The sequence below is a fragment of the Mastigoproctus giganteus genome, chromosome 1 (genome assembly GCF_048544385.1).
Source record: "Mastigoproctus giganteus isolate SK-2022 chromosome 1, ASM4854438v1, whole genome shotgun sequence".
Lineage (NCBI taxonomy): Eukaryota > Metazoa > Arthropoda > Arachnida > Uropygi > Thelyphonidae > Mastigoproctus > Mastigoproctus giganteus.
Window position 1 is genome coordinate 6,309,660 of NC_143575.1, and position 25,365 is coordinate 6,335,024.

The following is a 25,365-nucleotide window of genomic DNA, read 5'->3' on the forward strand; positions in this document are numbered from 1 at the left end:
GCAAAACTCCTTATCAACGCTTTAGCGAAACTGGTGATAGCACTGGCGGGATAGGTTTTTTAGCTAGCAAAGACGCTGGTTTGAAAGATTTGTTTGAAATTTCTAATAAATATTACATTTAATATTAAATTGTTTCTTATTTTCATTTCGATGCCATATGCTTGCATTTCAGTATGTACTGTCTATGTATATAGTCATATTATGAAGGTACATATAATACATAGACAAAATTTTAGACTAGTTTTTCTTATATATTTCATACTTTGGAACGGAACCCCTTTATTACTATGGGAGCCATAGCTCAGTATTCGCGTTTTCGGTATTCGCGGCATTTCTCAGGAACGTAACCCCCACGAATAGCGGGGGTTTACTGTATTTTTAAATAAAAGATATAATCATTATTACCAGTGAATATTTGTGAGTTGATGAGATTGTATTATGTCATTGTTATATTTTGGCTGCAATTTGTCTCTGTGATGATGAATATTGAATTCCATCTAAAATTTGGATTAGGTTATTTGAAAGGCTAGCTGATGATGCAAAGTTGTAATTATAAAGTTGTGAATGCCTTCTTATTAATGTGTCTTCATGAAATATTATCTTTAGGGTCACGTCTGGAATCTCTTAAAATCCAAGTTTACAGATTATAAAGATTTTCACACCTTATTATATACTTGTGCTGTGGAGTTTGACTTTATAGAAAAGGAGGTAAGAAAAGTTCAACTGTAGTTTGTTACTTCATTTCTCAACTGCAGTATTCTACATGAGTCATCACTCCGAAGGCTCTGTTACAATTTTTCATTAAGATTTTTTTTTTTTTTTTTTTTGTGGTTGAAAACAGTGGCACAGTAATTGGAAATTAAAATATTTAAAATACCCTGAATAAGTATTTTCTCTCTTTCAAATGGCATTCTGATTCTGTTAAATTTGAATAAATACACAGAAGTTGAAACAAAACTTAATTTTCATATCATCACCAAATTTTAGTATTAGTAATGGCCGTATGGTGCAAGGAAGCCTATGCTGCACCAGCTTATTTTTTTGGCTGGTGCAGCTTATGCGGCTCCACCCAAAAAAAATATAATAAAATTAAAAATATATATATATAAAAATAAATAAATAAATAAATAAATAAATTTTGTGGGATATGAAAACAAAAGTTATTCATATATGATCAAATTTTATCCATCCTTTTAAAATACTGTTATGGTTACCAATGTTATAACTAACCAAACTTTCTCTAACTTGTTTCATCCTGTGGAGGTAAAAATTTTACCTCCACAGGATGAATTATAGGAAAAATTCCAAGTACTCATATCAGTGTATTTTTCACAGATATTAACACGGACAAATGTTGCAATGTTCGCACATTCATTTTAATTTGTATAAACATTCTGTCTAAACAAATATCAAGTTTAATAGCAAGAATTTGGTTCCTGAAGTTGTCACAGACATTCTCTCAGATATGTCAGACAAACTATATTTGCTACCTGGGAGGCTAAAACGCTGATGGAACTGATATTCAGGTGACACTCAAGTCAAGTGGACCCTGCTTGCACCTTCACGATGGTGGGACTGTTAGTAATTCTGGGTATAACCCCCATGCACAAGCACACTGTGGCTGACCACCCAGGTGTGAACCAACATAAGCAGGGGTCGAGGTGTGGCACCCACACCACATGTTTTGCAATAAATTGGAAAACCACACCACTTGGTTTTCCAATAAATTTGCCAATGCTGTTCAAGAGAAAAATGTTGCATATCATAATTGGCTTGTTTCCAATTCTTCAGTTTCATTTTCTGCCTACACCAAAGCTCGCAACAATTGTAAAGTAGTTATCAATCAGTCCAAACTAGATTTTGAACAGGCTAAGAGTAGAAAACTTGCTTCTTGCCCTAATGGTATCTGAGAATTCTGGTCTCTTCCCAAAGCTATTGGCCGCAACTTTTTCCCACCTCTGTCAAAACCAGATGGTTCTGTTGTCACTTCAACCAAGGATAAAGCTGACCTGCTAGCATCCCATTTTTCTTCCAACTCATGTACTAATAATCTTGGTAAAACACCTCTCACCATTCCCAACACGCTCCATTCAATTCCTCCTGTGGTCTTCCGTCAAAAGGATGTCAGAAGGATTTTGATGAATCTTGATGCTAAGAAAGCTCCAGGTCCCGATGGTATTTCTCCACTTGTTCTCAAAACCTGTGCTCCTCAACTTACTCCTGTTCTTTACCGCCTTTTTTCACTTTCTTATTCCAAAGGTGTTTTTCCTTCTGCTTGGAAATTTGCTCATATCCAGCCAGTTCCTAAAAAAGGATGAGAAGTCCCTCCCATCCAATTATCGTTATTGCAATTACTTCTACTCTTTCTGAAGTAATGGAGAAATCAATTAACTGCCAACTCTTAAACTACATAGAAACCTTCATCTGATTAATGATCACCAGTTTGGATTCTGTCATTGTCGATCCACTGGTGATATTCTGGCTTATGTTACCCATTTATGGACATTTATCTCCAGTGGGGCAAAGGCAACTTAGTTGATTTCAATCCTTCTAAAATTCAATCTTGTCTTATATCTCACAAAAAGGATTCTTCTGCTCCTATGCTTATCTTTGGTGACACTCCGATTTCTAGGCAAAATGATATATTTCTTGGCACAAGCACATTACAAATATTGCTTCTTCTGCATCTAAAAAACTTGGTTTTCTCTTTCGCTCTTGGCGTTACTTTTCTTCCAAACAGCTGTTCACCCTGTACAAATCGCAAATCCACCCTACAATGGGATATTGTACTGCGGCGGTGCCCCTAAAACTTCCCTCAGGCTTCTAGATTCCATTCAGAAGAGGGCAGTTAGATTAATTAATGACTCAACTCTAACTGAGTCTCTCCACTTACTGTCTCATAGATGTACTGTTTCTGCTGCATGCCTTTTATACAGATACTTCCATGGGCATTGTTCTGAATTGGCTTCTATAATTCCCGCTCTCTCTTTCAAAACAGTCCGAACGCATGCCGCCAACATCCGTTTACTGTCCAATTTCAAACTCACAAAGAGAAGAAATTTGGTTAATGTATTTTGAGCTGTCCATCAAGAAATCTTTGTGCTTGATTTGGGAAAGTTGGACACATGCATAGGCATTTTATATCTATAATTTCATATTTATACATACATGCTGTATAACACTGCTTTAAGTGGTCATCAACACAAATTTATGAACTGTTGCAGGAAGTGCACAGTTGATCATAGTACAATTTCAAATTGCTTGTTTGACGCACTATGGCCATAGTTGCCGTTGCGCCTAATAAATCCGTACAGACAATTATTACCACCATTTTGGACGAAAACAGACATATGACCTGACGAAAGAGCCAACGAATCTGCAGTATTGAAATAATCTGTTCTTCAAATTTTATCTGATGCATTATAAAAATGAAACATGGGGCTCACTCACATTTGCTGTCAGATGAACAGCAAGCAAAGTGTAAAGAAATTGTGATGCAATTACTTATGTGTAACCAGCAAGAAGATGAAGAGTATTTAAAATGTATTGTTGCCATTGATGAGACATGGACACACAACTTTATGAACCAAAGTCACAGTCAGCTCGATGGAAGCATCCATACTCTCTGTAAACCATTGGGAGATCAAAATAGAGAGTAGGAGTGTGTTATAAGCCTAATGACTCTGATGAGTATAATAAGAAACTGTACAGGGAAATCGAGTGAGCCAGTAAAAGAGAGTCGTATAATGGGGAATTTTAATTTCCTGGATATTGACTGGAATTTGTGGGTTGGTCACACACACACTAGCAAGGCTTTTGTGGATTTATTGGATGATTGTTTTCTACATCAGCATGTTCGGGAGGCAATTACAGGGAGTAATACTCTTGATCTGATTATCAGTAGCCATTCTTCATGCATTAAGAATCTGCAGATAAAGAAACCACTAGGTGGCAGTGATCGCAGTGTGCTGAAGTGGGATTTACTCAAAGAGGTAACTACCATGATGTTACCAACAGCAAATTCAAAATGGGAGGGAGGCATTCAAAGAATTAATCTTGGTAGCTACTAGGCTTTACATACCAACAAAGAAATATTGTTCAAGGTAAATGGATGTCAGATGAACTAATGAGACATGTGGCAGAGAAGAAAAATGCATGGGATACATATAAATTAATGGGTGACATGGAAGCCTATGATAGATATAAGCTTGTCTGTAACCAAGTCACAAAGGAGATTAGGCAGGCAAAGGCAGATTATGAGAAGTCTTTGGCAAAGGATGCAGAGAAAAACAGCAAAGAGTTCTTTCCTATGTAAACTCTAGAAGGAAAGGGATGAATCAGATTGGTCCACTGGATATTGATGGTTCAACTGTTGATGATCCTGCTCAGGCGGCTAACAAACTAAATGAGTATTTTGCATCTACATTCACATGAGGAGTTATTCAGGGAGGGGAATGCCAGAGGTGAATTAAACTCTGGCAGTGAGCTAGATGATTTTGTAATAACTGAGAGGAAAGTGGAGGAGAAATTGTTGAAGATAAACATAACAAAGGCACCAGGGGTGGATGGGATCTATCCAGTTATATTAAAGCAGACAGCAAAGGAAGTAAGCAAACCCTTAGCCATAATTATGAGAGTTCCTTGGACTCGGGGGAGGTACCCATGGACTGGAGATGTGCAAATGTGACCCCAATTCACAAAGGAGTATCAAAGGGCGACACACATAATTATAGACCTGTTAGTTTAACTTCTGTTCCAGGGAATTTAATGGAGGCACTGGTTAAAGAAACACTGCAGGATCATCTAGACAAGACTTCAGTTATAGCTCGGACACAGCATGGTTTTGTTAAGGGGAAGTCTTGTCAGACAAATTTGATTGGATACTATGATGTGGTCACAAAGGAACTGGATGTAGGGAAAAACTTTGATATCATATATTTGGATCTTAGAAAGGTTTTTGATACTGTTGCACATCGAAGACTGCTGCAAATTAAAGCAGTGTGGCATTGGAGGCAAATTGCTGCTATGGATTAAGGGATGGTTGAGTAGGAGAAGACAGAGAGTGGTAATCAATGGACACTGCTTTTCATGGACTAATGTTATTAGTGGAGTGCCTCAGGGTTCAGAGTTGTGTCCATTGTTGTTTTCTGTATTTATAAATGATATTGATGATGGTATATCAAGCTTAATGTCGAAGTTTGCAGATTATACAAAGGTTGGCAGTGTTGTCAAGGACACTACTGACACAATGCTGCTGCAACAGGATCTAGAAAAGTTGAGCAGATGGGCTGAGAGGTGGCAAATGAAGCTTAACATTGACAAATGTAAAGTACTACATGTGGGGAGCAGTAACCCCAGAGTAACATATGAACTCTGTGGTACTACAGTGACAATGGTACAGAATGAAAAGGACCTGGGGGTAATTGTGCAGGCAGATATGAAGTTTTCTGTGCAGTGCAGACGGTCTTGCAGACTGTCTGCACTGCTCAGAAAACTGAGTAGCTTATGGTGTCTTGTCAATGATATACAGGAATGTTTCTAGAAGGGATAAGGAGGTGATTATCCCCTTGTATAAGTTAATGGTCAGGGGTGCCTGAGTACTGTATACAGGTATGGAGGCCTCATTTTAAGAATGATGTAGAGCTGTTGGAACGAGTACAGAGAAGGGCAACAAGATTAGTGAATGGAATGAAGGGTTGCTCTTATGAAGAAAGGCTTAAGTTTTGCAGATTACAGTGTCCTGAGACTAGGAACCTGCGAGGTGATCTGATTGATGTGTATACAGCCTTGAATGTTTTGAGCATGCATCAAATCTGATGGGATTCTTCCTCTTGCTCAGAATAATCAACTGAGAGGGCATAAATTCAAATTGAGGAAAGACAGTTGTGGGATAGATGTACAGAAGTTAGCCGTTAGCCAGCGGATAGTTGATTGGTGGAACAGACTTGCATCTTTTGTTGTGGAAGTTGTTAGCCTAAATAAATTTAAGGCTGAGCTGGACAGGTATTTGGAACAAACAGATGGGTGAAATGGGAGTGGGTTTTTTTTTTTTTTTTCTTTTGGCTGATGCTGCATAAGCTTGCTTTCTTGCATCATATGCCTCTACTAATGCTAAATGTCAAAATGAAAGGTCACCATGGCCTACAATTATGAGAGAATTATTGCTGCTGATTGTAGGCCACTTAGAAGATTGGTAACTGGTGACTACTATGCAACATATTTCTTTGTCAGAAATGGCCATGGAGGCTGGTGTGCTTGTACTCCATGACAATGCAAGGCCTCATATGACACAGTCTGTACAGCTTGTTTTCACCAATTACAAGTGGGAAGCACAGTCCTGATATGACTCCTTGCAATTACTATCTATTTCCCAAGATCAAGGAACCATTGCTTAGACAAAATTTTCTGTCTCTAGCAGCATTTGAGTGCAGCTATGACTCAACACATTAGACAGATTAATTTCAACAGACAGTTAAATGGCATTCAAAAATTACCCAAACTCTGGGGTGTGGAGGAGGCTACATTGAAAATTTTTTTAATGTAAATTATGTTATAAAATAAATTCATTTTATTAACCACTTTTGAGCATTATTTTTGGAATAACTCTTGTATAATTTTGAGCAGTATTATTGTGATTGTTCTGGTTGTCCCCAGTGTTGTGCCCATTACTCATTGTTTTGTGCTTGTTGAATATGGCATTGGCAGATGTTTTAAATGTTTGACTTTCATTTCAATAAGCTTTTCTTCCTGATCAGCAACAAATGTGTCCAGTTGAATGTTAGCTAGTGTTGAATGTATACTATGTATAGGGGTAGGAGTGTGGAACATGAGATCAAATTTTAGATTCTGTGCACTGGCAGATTTTTGTGTTACTGATGTTAGATCCGCCAGTTTTGCTTTGAAGGGGCCATGGAGTTGCAAAATTATTAGCATTCATTATTCTTTTTGATATCAGTGGCTAGGTTCACTCATGCTAAGAATCTGTGCAAGTCTTAGCCTACAGAGATGGAAACCAAGTCCATGAAATATGGCCATAAGATCCAAAGGAAGCTTACTAGTGAGCACTTGAATCAATGATGTGGAGACAATGCAACAAATATGCATGATAAGAAGTAATATCTGCCTTTGTATGGAGCATGGCTTGTCCTTGTTCATTGCTTGAATGGCTCTATGGTCATCATCAGCCATTTTCAATCCACTGCAGGATGAAGCCTTCTCCAGCAAATTTCCGGTTTCTTTTGTGTTGTGCAATTGCCATCCATTTACTACCCATAAACTCGTGAATTTATCTTCCATCTCTGCTGCTGTCTTCCAGGTTTTCCTTTAGCTCCTCTTGGGTACCATTCTGTTATTTTCTTAGTCCATCTGTCATGTCTGAGCTGTGTCCTGCCAAAGTCCATTGCAGTTCTTTAGTTTTGATAGTAATGCCCTTTATTTGTGTTTGCTACCTATCCATATGTTTCTCTTCTTATCTAACAGTCTGGTTCCTAATATAATTCATTCCATTCTTTGCTGTGTAGTTTTCAGCTTCTCTTCCATTTTTTTGGTGATTGCCCAAGTTTCACTTCCATAAGTCATGGTGGGGAGTATACATTGGTTCATTATTTTATGTTTCAGACAAATTGGGATATTGCTCCTCAGTATGTGACTATATTTCCTGAATTGCTATCCATCCAAAATTTATTCTTTTCTTGACTTCCAGCCATTTAACACTATTACAGCTGATGACTTGTCCCAGATAAGTATATGACTCCACCTTTTCAATTACTGCTCCTTCAATCATTATATCCCTTTCTATGGCATACTTGTTCATCACTACTTTTGTTTTAGCCATATTCATCTTTAGTGCAAAATTCTTACTAACTCTGCATAACTGATTAAGATTTTCCTCTAATTTTTCAGGATCATGGCTTATAATCACAGTGTAATCTGCAAATCTAAATGGTTTAGATCAGGGCTCCCACTCCTGGGTTTTTCCACCCAGATCTGGGTTTTTTGATTGTCATCTGGGTTGATAGGTTTTTTTCACAAAAATATCTCATTATCTGGGTTTTTTCGGTAATTTTTAAGTCAAAATTTATTTTTATTTCTTGTAAATACAATAAAATTTAATACATTTAATAACAGTTTACAATTTTCTTAATTCTATATTCTAACAATACTGATCATAATTTGTAATATCTCAAGTGCTTGTACAAAATACTACAAATGTAAAAGGATTTCAAAGTTTTCGCAGGGTTCTACACTATGAAATTACGCTTACATGTTCATACATGTAAGCATACATGATCGTGTTACTAACATGTATGCGCAGCCTATTGAGCAGGCGGAAGGCGGTCTTTACTGCACAGTCTTTCGTGATCGTTCGTGGTATTATTGCATTTTTTGGTGTGATTTTTACATTTATGCGTGTACTACATACAGTGATATAATAAATTTAAATTGTAGTGACTATTTCTATTTGTTAATGGATTAGTAATTATTTTTTATTTTATAGAACATTTTAAATAAGATAACTGCTAATTAGCCATACCCACAAATTGCCCACAATGTCCGAAACTTGTTCCCCACAGAGAAAGATGAGTAAACGGTGGTATACTCAAAATTTTAGAAATGAATGGTTAAAAGATCCGGAATTAAAGGATCAGTTGAAAGAAGACAGTAATGAAAAAGGTGCGTCTTACTGTATTTGTTGTGAAATGAAATTAAAGAATGCCCATAAATCGATGTTACTAGCACATAAAAATACAGTTAAACATAAAAAAAGTGCAAATATTGCTAAGACAAGTTCAACGTTAGACACGTTCTTCACAAAACGTAAACCTACAGAGAATGAAGAAGTAGCAAAATCAGAGTTAACAATTGCTGCACTCATTTCTGAGCATAATATTCCATTTGCGCAATGTGATCACCATATAGAAGCACGTAAGAAAGAATTTCATGATAGCAATATTGCAAAACAAGTTCAGATGAAGGCGACTAAAGTCTCTTATCTTATACAAGATGGCATAGCCTATCTTGAAAAAATATACATTTCTAACATATGCAGAAACAACAAGTTTTCAATGATAACAGATGAAAGTACAGATTTATCTTTATCGCAAGTTTTAGCTGTTAGATATTTTGATATTCAAAAACTTGATGTTGTAGATGTGTTACTTGACACTGTTTGCGTCGAAAATGGTACTTCAAAAGGGCTTTATCAAGCTGTAAAAGATCTTTTCATAGAAAAAAAAACATTCAAATAAGTAATCTCGTTGGCTTTGATAGTGATAATTGTGCCACTATGATGGGTACTAAGAGTGGGTTCCAGTCATTGCTAAAAAAGGATGTACCATCAGTATTTATAATGGGATGTGTTTGCCATTCTTTTGCATTATGTGCTAGTCATTCAGTCAAGGTACTACCATCATATCTAGAAATATTTATAAAAGATATCTCTTGTTATTTTTCACGTAGTAGTAAAAGATTAAACGAGTTCAAAATGATTCAAGATGTTGTAGATACTGCTAAGCATGAAATCCCCAAATTAGCACAAACACGTTGGTTATCCCGTGGCAATGTAATAAAAATTATTAGTGAGCAGTGGGATGCGTTAGTTCTTTATTTTCAGTCTCAATCAAAAATTGACAAAATCGATGGTGCAGTGAATATTTACAATACTATGATCACCAAAGGAACTAAGCATATGTTGTTGTTTTTAGGATATGTACTGAGAAAATAAACTGCCTGAATATTGAATTTCAATCTGAGCATTTCAGATTGCACTTACTTCATTCAATGGTTTCAATTGAGTATAAAAATATTCTTAGTTTTTTCATAAAAGAAGTCATTACTTCGTGCAAGATGGTTGAAATTGATCCAAGCAATGCAATAAATCATAAGCCTCTAAATAAAATATATTTGGGAGGCCATTGTATGGGCTTATTAAATTCAACACCACTTGGTGACAGTGAAAGCAGGTTTAAAAATGATTGTTTAAAATTTCTTGTTGAACTTTGTATGGAAATCAGAAAAATATTTCCTCTAAATGATGATGGAATTATTGCCAGTCTCAATGTTCTTGACCCAGCAGTGATACATGATCGTGCCAATTCGCCATCCTCAATTTTCCATTTAGCAATGCAGTTCCCTCGCCTTGTTTCTGAAGACAAACTAGATCTTCTAGATGATGAATGGAGATCATTTCGTTTAAATCAAGATTTAGATTTCTCTTACAAAACCATCCCTGAGTTTTGGTATCTGTTACGTAATATAAAAGATGGCTTTAATAATTCTAAATATGAGATTTTATCTAACTTTATGACCAGTCTAACTATTTTACCTCACTCTTTGGCAAGCATAGAAAGAATCTTCTCCCAAGTAAACCATATAAAAACAAAAGCCACAAACTCACTTAAACCAGAAACTGTGAAAAATCGACTAATGGCAAAACAGGCGATAAACAGATCTAATCAAAATTGCTATACATGGAAACCTAAATCAGAATTGGTAAAAGAAGTCATACAAGGAACTTGTCATAAAAGATACGAAGAACGTTTGAAAAAATGAAAGAACTTCAAAAAATAAATGTGGAGGGAACTGAATGGGATGAAAATTCTGATTACAATTAAATAAAAGATATTTTTGCATGGTAAGTTTTATCTTATTTGTGTTGCTATACTATATGATGAAAACTAGGTTTTTTTTGGGTTTATTTAAGTTGCAATCTAAGTTTTTTTAAAATTTGTGAGTGGGAGCCCTGGTTTAGATATTCTCCATTCACATTGACTCCTTTTTGCGAACAGTCCAATCTTCTGAAAGCTTCGTCAAGGGCAGCAGTAAACAACTTTGGAGATATTGTGTCTCCTTGTCAAACTTTTTTCACAATTTTAAATTTGCTGCTGTCTTTGTAAGTGCTAATAAAGGCGGTAGCATTCTCATATATTTTCTTCAAAATCATAATGTATGGTGTTTCTATGCTTTGTCTTTCTATTGCCCGAAACTTTGCCTTATGCTGTATGGAGTCAAATGCCTTTTCTTTCTAGTGCCCGAAACATTGCCTTATGCTGTATGTAGTCAAATGCCTTTTCTTAATCCACAAATGCCAAGCATAATGGTGTTTTATATTAATTTGCTTTCTCCATTAGCTAAGATTTTATGCGAAGGTGATCCATAGTAGAAAATCCTGTCCTAAAGCCAGCTTGCTCTTTCAGTTGATTCTCATCAAGTATTCTTTCTAATCTGTTTGTAATGATCCTTGTGAAAAATTCAGAGTTCTTTACTTGTGTAAACTCTTGAAGGAAGGGGATGAATCAGATTGGTCCACTTAACATAAATGGTTCAACTATTGATGATCCTGCTCAAGTAGCTGATAAAGTGAATGAGTATTTTGCATCTACATTCACACATGAGGAGTTATTCAAGGAGGGGAATGCCAGAAGTTTATCAAACTCTAACAGGGAGCTAAGTGATTTAGTGATAACTGAGAGCAAAGTGGAGGAGAAATGTTGAAGTTAAACATAAAAAAGGCACCTGGGGCAAATGGTATCTATCCAGTTATAATGAAGAAGGCAGCAAAGGAAGTAAGCAAACCCTTAGCCATAATTATAAGAGCATCCTTAGAGGCAGAGGAGGTTCCCGTGGACTGGAGATGTGCAAATGTGACCCCAATTCACAAAGGAGGACCAAAGGGTGATGCAAGTAATTACAGACCTGTTAGTTTAACTTTCCAGGGAAATTAATGGAGACACTGGTCAAAGAAGCACTGCAGAATCATCTAGACAAGAGTTCAGTTATAGTTCAGACAGCATAGGTTTGTTAAGGGGAAGTCTTATCTTGTTTTGTGTATTTATCAGTGATATCGATGAAGGTATATCAGCCTTAATGTCCAAGTTTGCAGATGATACAAAGGTTGACAGGGTTGTTAATGACAGTTAAGAGAGTATGCTACTGCAACAGGATCTAGAAAAGTTAGGTAGATGGGCTGAGAAGTGGCAACTGAAGTTTAACATTGACAAATGCAAAGTACTGCATATGGGTAGCAGTAACCCAAGTGGTACTACACTCAGGGAGGTGGAGAATGAAAAAGTCTTGGGGGTAATTGTGCAGTCAGATATGAAGTTCTCTGAGCAGTGCAGATGAGCTGCCAGAGCATGTCATGGAGTTTTGTCAATGATATATAGGAATTTTGCTAGCAGAGACAAGGTGATTATCCCTTTGTATAAGGGAATGGTTAGGCCTTGAGTACTGTATACAGGTCTGGAGGCCTCATTTTAGGAAGGATGTAGAGTTGCTAGAACGAGTACAGAGAACAGCAACAAGATTGGTGAAAGGAACGAAGGGGTGTGCTTATGAAGAAAGGCTTAAGTTCTGCAAGTTGCAGCATCTGGAGACTAGTCACCTGCAAGGTGATCTGATTGAGGTGTATAAGGCCTTGAATGGTTTGAGCAGGCTCAATGCTGATGGGATACTTCCACTTGCTCAGACTGAGAGGGCATAGATTCAAATTGAGGAAAGGCAGTTGTAGAATAGATGTGTGGAAGTTTGCCTTTAGCCAATGGGCAGTTGATTTGTGGAACAGATTTCCATCTGTTGTTGTGGAAGCTGATAGCTTGAATACATTTAAGACTGAACTAAACAAACATTTGGAGTGACTGGATGTGTGAAATGGGAATGGTTTTTTTTTTTTTTTTTTTGCTGTATAAGCTTGCTCTTTTACATCGTATTCCTCAGCTAATGCCAATTTGTAGATGCGGGACAACAAGCTAATTGGTTTATAATTTCCAATTTCTGATTTATCTCCTTTCTTATGCAGCAAAATTATGATTGCATTATTCCACTCCTTAGGCATCAAGCCTTTCCTAGTGTATTTTGTAAAGAGTCTTGCCAGTTTCTGCATTGTCTCTTACTCTAAATTTTAACAAATCTTCAGTAACATCTTCACCCAGGGCTTTCTGATTCTTTATTTTCTTCAGTGCATGTTTTACCTCATCAGGAAGGATATCGAGTATGTTATATGTGTTGTTAATTTATGATCCATCTTCTCCACTGCTGGCATCATTTCCTCGCTCCTTATATAATTCTTTATAGTAGTCTTCTGCTATATGAATTATTTCTTCTCTGCTGTTTATAAGTACAGTCAGTCCTCGTATAGGACGATAGTTGTGTTCCTAGAAACCCTCGTGCAATGTAAACAACAGGCCCTATGGGAAAAATAGGGTTAGGTGCCGACCACCCAAGATTGAACACACATTTGTAACCAAAACATTACCAAACACAATAAATAATCGTAATAAAATACGTATTTTAATACGACTATTACGTAATAAAATATTGCTAATGCTTTTATCGTAAGCAAACTTGTTTTTTGTTTGATTTTCTATCCAAACAGATAACAGCCATTGCATCTCTTCCAATTCTTTGTGTCTTAATCTAATGGAATTTAATTACACTTTGAGTTGTTTGTTTGTTTGTAATTTGGTTTTTAGAAGCATTAGCAACTAAGGCCATATTGCTCCGGGAATATGCGGTGATCATTCCCTGACCTTTCCGCACCCTCCGTATTTGGTGGTGACGGGCCTGAACCCCAGTCTAATCAAGAAGCATGTGCTACGCACTACTGCTCCTTCCCACATGGCTACGGAGGCGCCTTTGAGTTGTTCCTGCTATGAAAGTTGTTTTTATTTTCTCTTCTTTCTTTCTAATTCTCGGCATTGCCTCATTTAGGGCTGTAGCACGTGCATTATCACATGGTCTTTCATTTTGCTCAAAGCATTTCACAATTTCATATTTTTTCTCTATCGACAGAGGCGGATTGGCCATAAGCCTTACCGGGGAAATCCCGGTGGGCTGGAGGCCGGTGTGATTTTGGCCATAAACCATAGTATGAGTCCAATATAAATTTTCCCGGGTAACAATTTTTGACTCAGTCCACCTCTGTTTATCAATATTGCATTTCTTTTTCTCTCTGAATCTGCAGTGTCTTCACCAGGACGCTTCCTTTTCACACCTTTTAATTAAGTATTTTACTCATTTTTAGGGAATAAAGCACAATTACAAAACTAGGGCTTGATACACATAAACAAAGCTGCGCGCGTGTAGCAACTGAATAAACAACACCGTAAAGGCAGAGATACACTATTAACACCTCACATTTTACTAAAGCACATTTCTAGGGTTTACTACCATAAAACAATAAAAACAATTTCCAGTTGCGTTTCTGCTAGTGAAATCTGTTATAAACTGGTAGTAAACTCGATCTAATTGCATTTGCGATTATACCGATGGCTGGAATTGTGTTGGTTTTTACGTTATTATGGTGAAATGTGTTTCCCCTTCACTGATATAAAAAACAAATACATTTTCAGAATCTTCTCTTCATTCCTATCGTGCTGCGTTCGGTTGGGGTATTTCTGCGTTCAACTGCCATTTCTTGTAAACACAAAGGCGAATCGTGCATAAGCGAATCCGGTTCGTGTTATATAAGATATTGTTCCCCTATTTATAAATCGTGTACGATCGAATTCGTGTAGTGTAAACACGTGTTATACGAGGACTGACCGTACACCATTCTTCAGTTTCAGTATCATTTGTCTTTCTGTATTGCTGCTCATGGCTGCTGATTTAAGTCCTTTGTTTTTCCTTAATGCTTGTTCTGATTTTCTGGCTCTATGGTCCTTTGTTTTCCCTTAATGCTTGTTCTGATTTTCTGGCTCTATGGCAGAGCCATGCCGAGGGTGAGGCGTAAGTCGTCTTGCCTCGGGTTAAAAGCTGAAATGGCTTTTCAGCTAAAGAAAGATTAAATAATTGCCAATGTTTTCAATTTTATGTTTTGATTATTCCAATCCATTTATCATCTTGCTTTTGCAATACCCAAATCTTTGTTGCGCCACTGTACAGATACCAAGCTCTGTGTGCCAGCACTATCTGAGGTGCTACCATTGTTGTCCCCCACTGGTTGTCATATTTATAACCTTTTATTTTTATTAAAACGTGTACCAGAAATGTATATTTTTTTAAATAAGTAATTTTTTTTAAAATATTTTAGGGGAGGCACAATTTTTTATTCTTTCCTCAGATACTAAAATGACTCGGCATGACTCTGCTCTATGGTACCAGATAATTTCATATTTGATGGGGATGTAAACACAGTTGTAAAAAAGCAGTAGCACTTTACCATTGATGCTCCAATCAGTATGTCTGAATTGTTTAACCTTATCTGCTAAATGAGGTAGCTGCAACTGAAGAGTTGTTTGCAATCTGAAATAACTCATAAGTGCTTTAAAAGCTTAAATCACTCAATACCTGATGTAACATTAGGTATTGATACGTTTGATTTATGTTCCTTATTATGCAAAAATCTTAATTACAAGTTTTTGGCATCCCTTATGCCAATAGATGACGAAAACTTGTAATTGTCATCCATTGTGGTGACCTCATGGTGTATTGTGCCCCTCACTAAGCCTAATTGTTCAAAAGCGGCTGCAAGTCTACTTGTTTTAAGTTAGCATAAATATCAACACCCAGTTTGTAATACCTGGTCTTGGCGCATTATAGCCTTAGATGCTAATGCGCCAATAAAACCAAACCAAACCAAACCAAACCAGTTTGTAAATTTGCAATTTACCAAAAACAATCATGCTAACTCTACTGAAGCCAGTGTACTCTACCCTCTCAATGTATAAGATGTTGTCATATCTATATTAATTTCCTTTTAGTGTGAAGTTTAATAAGACAGTGTTGCCATTTTAGTTATGATAAACTTAAATCACACTTAAAAGAGCCTACTGGCTTCAACAGAATGTTTATCAGGTACATAAGTTGTAGCTACTCTGTGAACCATGAGGAAGAAAACTGGTGCAAGAAGAAGATGATGATGATATTTTGGACAGATAAAAAAAAATCGTTGTGATGGACTCCACCATTATTCATTCTAACTGTTATCTGCCCTCAGGTTTAATGCCTATTTTCATTACTGATCAATTCATCTTGCAGCCGTATTGTCATCCCATCCCACTTTCTTCAATGGTCACTGTTCAGCACTCATCATCATCCCACATGTACTTCAAGAACAAGCAGATTTTGAAAAGCATTTCAAAAGTTTTGAAATGCTTTTCTGCTTCTTCTGAATCCATTCCCTTTTTAATACTATTAAGAATGCTTCCCTAACTGAAATTCACATCTATCCCTTCTAGCTAAAGGCTTTGGCAGATTTGGTCTTATCTCATCCACCGATATAATGTCCATGTTTAAGGACTCCCCATGTTGTAATATACTATTCAGAATTTGTTTCATCTTCTGACTTAAAGTGACTAATGAATTTTCTTCCAAACTTCTCTGCAGTAGGACTGGATGGCTTCCCCAACTGCTGCTGCCTCAGTGCCAGTAGCTTTTTCTTCCTAGAGATCATGGCAAATCTTTACAACCAAACTCTCACTGGTTGTAAAGATTTCCACAAGACTGGAAATGCTACAGATTTACTCCTGTCCCCATGCATGCAAAACCACAAGAGACCACTTCAGACCCATCTCTGTTTGCTCCTCTTCCTCCTTACTGAAGCTTTTAGACAAAATTCTCTTTAAACCTTTATAGACAAATTTTTGCTTTAGCATCTCAGCTCATTCAATTGAAACCTTTCTTCAACTTATTTCCACAATTTACACAACATGGCAGAAAAACAAAAGTTTGCACTGCTTCTTCCTTGATATCATCAGTCTTCAACTCAGTTGCTGTTGGTCCTTTATCTCTTTTCCAGAACTATTACTGCTTCTCAGGATCCCTCCTGAAAGGTTCAACAGTTACTTTATGATTGCATAAATTTTAATAAATCCACAACCTGTATTCAGAACATTAGCTTAGGCCTGCCTCAAGGAGCTCTCTTGGACTTGGTTTTTCTTCAGCTATACTCTTTCCTTTTCTTTCAAGTCACCCAAATTTCAGCTCTTATGCTGATGATCTTTCCTTGGCTTTCCAGCCCCCTCTGGAAATGGAAGCCTTCTCAATTCATGTAGGGCTCAACTGATTGATAATTCCTCGATTATTTAAAACTTTTTTTATTTGCATGTCAACCCCTCGAAGACCAAATATCTATCATTTGCAACTTTGACAATCTCCTCTTTCCTACAAGTTAGAATCCAATCTAAGTTAATTTCCTCCTGTAAACCAGATTAAATTTTTGACAACATCTGGATCCCACACTTTTCTCAGTCCATTGCACAAATCTTCAGTCTGCCATTCTAACAGCATTTTGGTTTATAAACTGCAGCCTTGCTCTCATTCATAATCCAAACACTATACAGAAATGTTTTGCCATCTGTATCCAACCTCACTTCCTCTGTGCATCACTGGTCATTCATCTTGAAATCTACCCTTCAACCTATCATCCAGTTAGTTTCTTGTTAAATGGTTAAATGTCAAGCTTGGGCATCCTATTGTGTTGTCTCAATATCAACTGTAGCAACAAATTGAAATAGTACCTCTAACTGTTTGCGTGCAGCACAAAGCAATTCAGTGTTTTGAAATTCTGATCTAGCCAAAATGAATTCCTTAACATGTGGTTTCTTTAGTGGCGAATTCCACCAAAGGCTACCAAAGCCATCCTATCTGTTCAGTCCGAACTCCTCAGAATAAACAGATTTGATTCTTCTTTCATCAACATCTGTAAAACAGTAGCCACTGGCAGAGGTGAAAGTGATTCTTCCACTGCTTCTATTGGAATGAGCAGCAGCCTGGAAAATAAGATGCAGGATATTTCAGAGACTGCTGGGAATCATTGGGGTACAAGTAAACACATGGGTTGTGTTAGGGTAGCTAAGAATAGGAACAGGTGCACGTATACTTGCGTGTACACCAATGCTAGGAGTTTAGTAAATAAATTTGATGAATTTGAGGTATTGCTCAAAACATCAAAGGCAGATATTGTTGGGATTTCAGAGACACGGTGTCACACAGATATAAGGAATGCAGAACTGGAATTTGGGGAGTACAATGTCTACAAAAAGGATAGACAGGATAGGAAGGGAGGAGGGGTTATGCTATTAGTTAAGAAATATATAAAATCAAAGGAAGTGAAGCAAGTCGACATCGCTGGACAGTGCAGTGTCGAGTCAGTTTGGTGTGACATAAGCATTGGGAGATCAAAATTGAGAGTAGGAGTGTGCTATAGGCCTAATGACTCTGATAGTATAATAAGGAAATGTACAGGGAAATAGAGTGGGCCAGTAAATCAGAGAGTCTTATAATGGGGGATTTTAATTTCCCCAATGGGGGATTTCATTTCCCCAGATATTGACTGGAATTTGGGGGCTCACACACTAGAAAGGCTTTTGTGGATTTATTGGATGATTGTTTTCTACATCAGCATGTTTGGGAGGCAACTAGAGGGAGGAATACTCTTGATTTGATTATCAGTAGCGATTCTTCATGCATTAAGAATCTGCAGATAAATGAACCACTAGGTGGCAGTGATCACAGTGTGCTGAAGTGGGATTTACTCAAAGAGGTAACTACCATTAGGGGTAAAGGGAAGGGTTATTGCTTTCGTAAAGGCGACTACGATAGACTGAGACAGTATTTAAATTCTATACAGTGGGAACAACTGATGATGTTACCAACAGCAAATTCAAAATGGGAAGCATTCAAAGAACTTATCTTGGAAGCTACTAGGCTTTACATACCAACTAAGAAATATTGTTCAAGGTTTAGGCCTAAATGGATGTCAGATGAACTAATGAGACATATGGCAGAGAAGAAAAATGCATGGGATACATACAAATTAACACGTGACACAGATACCTATGGTAGATACAAGTTGTTCTGTAACCAAGTTACAAAGGAGGTTAGGCAGGCGAAGGCAGATTACGAGAAATCCTTGGCAAAGGATGCAAAGAAAAACAGAAAAGAGTTCTTTACCTATGTGAACTCTAGAAGGAAGGGGATGAATCAGATTGGTCCACTTGATATCGATGGGTCAACTGTTGATGATCCTGCTCAGGTAACTAACAAACTAAATGAATATTTTGCATTGACATTCACACATGAGGAGTTATTCAGTGAGGGGAATGCCAGAGGTGTATTAAACTCTGGCAGTAAGCTAGAGAATCTTGTAATAACTGATAGTAAAGTGGAGGAGAAATTGTTGAAGATAAACACAAGAAAGGCACCTGGGGTGGATGGGATCTATCCAGTTATACTAAAGGAGGCAGCAAAGGAAGTAAGCAAACCCTTAGCCATAATTATGAGAACTTCCTTGGACTCAGGGGAGGTACCCATGGACTGGAGATGTGCAAATGTGACCCCAATTCACAAAGGAGGATCAAAGGCTGACACAAGTAATTATAGACCTGTGAGTTTAACTTCTGTTCCCGGAAAAGTAATGGAGGCACTGGTTAAAGAAGCACTGCAGGATCATCTAGACAAGACTTCAGTTATAGCTCGGACACTGCATGGTTTTGTTAAGGGTAAGTCTTGCCTGACCAATTTGATTGGATACTATGATGCAGTCACAAAAGAACTGGATGCAGGGAATAACTTTGATATTACATACTTGGATCTTAGAAAGGCTTTTGATACTGTTGCACATGGAAGACCGCTGCACAAATTGGAGCAGTGTGGCATTGGAGGCAAATTGCTGCTATGGATAAAGGGGTGGTTGAGGGGGAGAAGACAGAGAGTGGTAATCAATGGACACTTCTCATCGTGGACTAATGTTATTAGTGGAGTCCCTCAGGGTTCAGTATTGGGACCATTATTGTTTTCTGTATTTATAAATGACATTGATGATGGTATATTAAGCTTAATGTCCAAGTTTGCAGATGATACGAAGGTTGGCAGTGTTGTCAAGGACACTACTGACACAATGCTGCTGCAACAGGATCTGGAAAGGTTGAGCAGATGGGCTGAGAGGTGGCAAATGAAGTTTAACATTGACAAATGTAAAGTACTACATATGGGAAACAGCAACCCCGGAGCAACGTATCAACTCTGTGGTACTACACTGACAGTGGTAGAGAATGAAAGGGACCTGGAGGTGGTTGTGCAGGCAAATATGAAGTTTTTTGAGCAGTGCAGACGGGCTGCAAGAGTAGCTCATGGTGTATTGTCAATGATATATAGGAATTTTTCTAGCAGGGATAAGGAGGTGATTATTCCCTTGCATAAGGTAATGGTCAGGCCACACATAGAGTACTGTATACAGGCCTGGAGGCCTCATTTCAAGAAGGATGTAGAGCTGCTGAACGAGTACAGAGAAGGACAACGAGATTGATTAGTGAATGGAACAAAGGGTTTCTCTTAAGAAGAAAGGCTTAAGTTTTGCAAATTAGTGTCTGGAGAGTAGGCACCGGCGAGGTGATCTGATAGAGGTGTATAAAGCCTTGAATGGTTTGAGCATGCTCAATGCCGATGGGATTCTTTCTGTTGCTCATAATAATCACCTGAGAGGTCATAAATTCAAATTGAGGAAAGACCGATGTAAGATAGACGTGCGGAAATTTGCCTTTAGCCAGCGGGTGGTTGGTTGGTGGAACAGACTTCCATCCTTTGTCGTGGTAGTTGATAGCCTAAATAAGTTTAAGGCTCAGCTGGACAGGTATTTTGAACGAACAGAGGGGTGAAGTGGAAGTGGTTATTTTTTATTTATTTATCTTTTTCTTTTTTTTTTTTTTTTTTTTTTTTTTTTGGCTGATGCTGCATAAGCTTGCTTTCTTGCATCAAATGCCTCTGCTAATGCTAAAACTAGCTACTGGCTCCACTTTACCCTGATGTTTGGATTCACAACAAGGTATACTGAAAATATATTTAAAACTTTTGGAGGCTTGTCATCTTGAGCTTGTTACATTCTATTATATTTTATTCCTTTATAAAATCTACATTTATTTATTTCATATGTTATTATTACTTAATTTATATGCACTCCTCTAGCTTGACTGTACCGTGGTATGTATTGTTCTTGTTTTATTGTATGTTAATAAATGATTTTACACACACACAGGTAGTTCTCGACTTAACGAGTTAACTCCTTCCTAGCGTGCACTCGTAAAGCGGGAATTGATTTCCCATAGACATAAGGTTAAAAATAGGGGTTACGTTCTCGACAATGTAATTAGTTTGTTTAAACAATGATTGATTTATTGAAAGAAAACAGCCTGTAAACTCAAGCAAATTGTAATAATAGAGAAATTATTTACGACTTACAAATATTAAAGAATGTTTATTCTTCGTCATGATCATCAACTAAATGCACACTCATTGATCACTCATTATTGGCTCGGCACTCATTGGGTTTTTGCACAAGGAGTCGTCATCTTCAGAAATGCTTCAAGAGGCATTTATTTCCAAGATTCTCTTTTAATTATAAATGTCACAATTGCATCCATAAGCATTTTTTAATGGCACACACACAAATTGCAACTAACACGATTCGCATGGAGTAACAACTTTACGACGCTTAAAAAAAAAGGAATGAAGAGAAGATTCTGAAAATTTGTTTTCTTATACGATTGAAGATTAAGGGGAAAACATTTCACCATAATAACGTAAAAAAAACACACAACTCCAGCTATCGGTATTTTTGCAAATGCAAGAAGATCGAGTTTACTACCTGTTTATAATTGCTTGCAATAACAGAAAAGCCCAATAAATTGGAAAGTGCAAATTGTTTTTATTGTTTTATGGTCGTGACCTCCAGAAATGTGCTTTAGAAAAATATCACAAAGGCGTTCAAAATTGGTTCTTCTAACAGAACATATGATAACGATGAAAGTGTAGTGCATTTTAATGATTTGATTTGGTAACTAATACAATTTACAAACCACGCTCACGACCTTTTATATGGCTTTAAGGTCACACTCATGACCTTAAAAATGACACTTGAGAGAGATAAATAGCTTTAGTTATACAGTGAAATTTTCAACTTCTGAGATCTTGAAATGAATTACCAAAAAACAATGTGTTATTGGGTTCACATTAGTATTTTAACGATACGATGGTGTCTTTGGAACTGATTAATATCGTAAAGCGGGGTACACTGTATTGTATAGCTACACACATGGTTTGGAATGCGATATTTATGAATGTTTAACATTCATTTTTTGCAATTAATGTTTATATTTTCAATTTTGTTGATACTTGGGGGAAAAACTCATAAACTCGTAATGCGTGAACTGTGTGTGTGTGTGTCCGTGCTGTATTTTCCGGCTTATATGATGCACAGGCATACAAGACGCACCCTAGTTTTGGCCACATATTTTGGAAAAAATAATAATCCTCCTATTATCCTTCGATACTGTTTACCGTGAAACTAAGAAGCGATCTTTTACCGACTGATGTAAACAAATATGGTGATATGGGACGTAAAAATTAAATTCGGTAATATATTTTTCTCAAAATAATGGTATACACTTGGGTAAATGTTCAACCAATAATGAAATGTTTGTTTCTGAAAAAAGCTGACAGAAGTAACGTAACAGAAATTCTTACTCACCCTAAGACAAATATGTGTGTCACTTTCTCTTTGTAAAAGACAGTTGGAATTGAAAAATCCCGATCCAGTCTAATTAGCCTGCCATACCATAAAAGTGCGAGATCATATTATAGAGGAAGCAAACACATGGGAAAATGAAACAAGTTTTTACTTACGTCTGATTGTGAGATTCATATCATGCAGATTTCAACAAATTTTCCACGAAAAAAAGATTACTGGTATGTATTGTTGCCATAGATTGTAACCACTGATAATTGTTAAAAATATATTTCAACAGATAAATCTTAAGTGAAATTGGTGTGAATTTCAAAGGGAAGTTTTCAGAACTCAGTTTACCGGCACTGCATCATCGAAAATGCATTGCCGGTAGTCTTTAGGCCTAATCTGACATTGACCATATAAGATGCAGGGTGATTTTCCGAGTATATCTTCACGAAAAAAACCACGTCTTATAAGCAGGCAAATACAGTATATATATATATATATATATTTTGATATGTTCTAGATATATTAAAAGGTTGATATAGTAGAATATGGTAGTGTAAAAATATTGGATTAGAAATGAGGTAACAAGCTGAGTAGGTTAAGATGCAGTCTGAGGATGATTACCTTTTAATATATCTAGAACATATCAAATTAATACAGACCGATGTATTGCACAATCTTTCACATAGATGGCATTAATCTGTTCTGATTTTATTAATAACCTTAAGTTATCTATGATATTAAAATTTACAAATAATTCTTCGCCTAACATGGATATATATATATATATATATATTTTTTTTTTTTTTTTTTTCCCGCGTCTCGTCATTGTGGTAAGTTTACTTTACTCGTTATACTACGCCGTAAGTAATCAGGAACTGGCCATTCCTTTCTTCATTCAATAATACATTTTATTTTATACCTTCCAAATTGGCTTACAACTCTAATGCAATACCAGGTTCCCTTACTACAAGGGACGGGAAGTTATGCTCCCGGTATTTTCCGACGTAATTTTGATTTACCACTCTTCCTTCACTTTAACTATACACTATCTTTTTCTACATTTCATACCTCAAGAACTATTAGAGCAATTCGAGGGGGATTGAGGTACTATCACTGTCCTATCACCTTGTTTCCGTTCTCCTTTTTTAGCATAGCTGACTATCTTTTGTCATCGAATAACATGTTATATAAAGTATTATTGGTTCTCTACTATCACCATTATTTGGTTTTTTGCTTTGATTTCGTTGTCTGGGCTATCGGTCGGGCTAAAGTCATCTAGCTTGTTAACCACCTTAAATTCGTTCCCCCCGTAATCAATTATCTTCTATCCATTACTATATTCTAGTCTAATCTTAACTTAATAGATATCCCTATGATACCCATTTACCATTCATCAGGATTAACAGGCAGATGACAACAGAAACTGATAGCTCGCTAATTGTAGGTGGACACATTGTAAGGGTTAGCCCTCGATAAAGTCCTTTGCAATGTATCTCCCCCAATCTTTACTACAATTGGCATGACATAATTATTTAGTAATTATCCTTATATGTATGTTTCATTTTTTATAACAATTATGTTTCCCTACTAGGTTATTACCAAGGACCAAAGTCAGCTATCACAGCCCTTAGTTACCACCTGCTCATTCATACTATGTTCATAGATATTAAGGCTGATGTAATGTTTTATCTAGACATTGATGGCATTAATCAGCTCTTCTCACCCTTGTTAGGTTTTGTTTTTTGTTCAGGTTTTCACCTATTGTATCTTACTTTTATAAATGTTAACTAATTGCCATATCCACTATATATATATATACAGGCATACCTCGAATAACGAATAGGATGCGTTCCACGAAATTACTTCGTTAAGCGAAACTTCGTTTTCAGAGGTAAAAATACTATGGCCAGAATAGGGATACGTTCCTACGTAAAGAAAATGAAAAGCTTTTTTTTTCGAACAAAGAAAAGTTTTATTAAATAAACAGTCAACTTACATACAAAGTGAAATCTCATTTTAAAATATGAGTCTAAAGTTGATTGTTTATGTTTTTTTCCTCTTTCATTTAGCGATTGCCTATACGGAGTTATTGCATTTAACACTGATCGCTTAACAATAACACTTCTTCCTAAATCAGGATCATTTTCACTAAAAAAATTTGAAACGTTTTCAATGTCATTTAAGCACCTTTTTAAATCTTTGGTTGTTAACACTTTTTCGGCAGGAACTTCTTTAACTTCGTCTTCATCATCTTTGTCTTCGTTGCTAACAAGGTTTTCTAAATCTTCCACTGAAAAACCATCTTCTGCATTCAATAAATTTCTAACATCCTCTTCATCGACATTTTCGAAACCTAATGATTGAGCCATCTGGATAACTTCATTTCTAATTTCTTGGATGTTATTTTCTTCTTCTAGTACAACTTCTGGCCATATTTTGCGCCAAACTCCATTTAAGCATTTCTTAGTGACTTCTTTCCAAGAACTATCAACGTTTTCAATTGCGTTTTTAATGGTGTAGTTTTTCCAAAAAGTTTTAACTGTCATTTCCTCTTTATCCTCTAGTTCAGTTAAACTGCTTAATGTTCGACGCAGATAATAAGCTTTAAATGATGCTATTATTCCCTGATCCAATGGTTGAATCAGGGAAGTTGTGTTTGCTGGAAGAAACACAACTTTGACAGGAATGCATGTGTCCAACGTGTTAAGATCAGTAGGATGTCCCGGAGCATTGTCTGACAACAAAAGAGCTTTTTCTTCAAAGTTGTTTTTTTTTACAATACCGTTTTACTTCAGGACAAAAGTGGTTAACAAACCAATCAGTAAATAACTCCTTGGTAACCCACGCTTTTCTATTTGCTTTCCATATTACAGGTAAATTCATTTTTATGTTACCTTTTAACGCCCTCGGATTTT

General features: G+C 36.6%; 1 protein-coding gene across 1 annotated transcript in view; it reads left to right on the forward strand.

Annotated features, from left to right (window-relative positions):
* Positions 1 to 25,365, forward strand: part of LOC150090513 (protein C-mannosyl-transferase DPY19L1) — a 272,499-nt gene that overhangs the window by 190,149 nt on the left and 56,985 nt on the right. Inside the window, exon 14 of the mRNA XM_090378261.1 lies at positions 607 to 708. Within this exon, the coding sequence (XP_090234387.1) occupies positions 607 to 708 (102 nt within the window). The remainder of the gene's footprint in view (positions 1 to 606; positions 709 to 25,365) is intronic.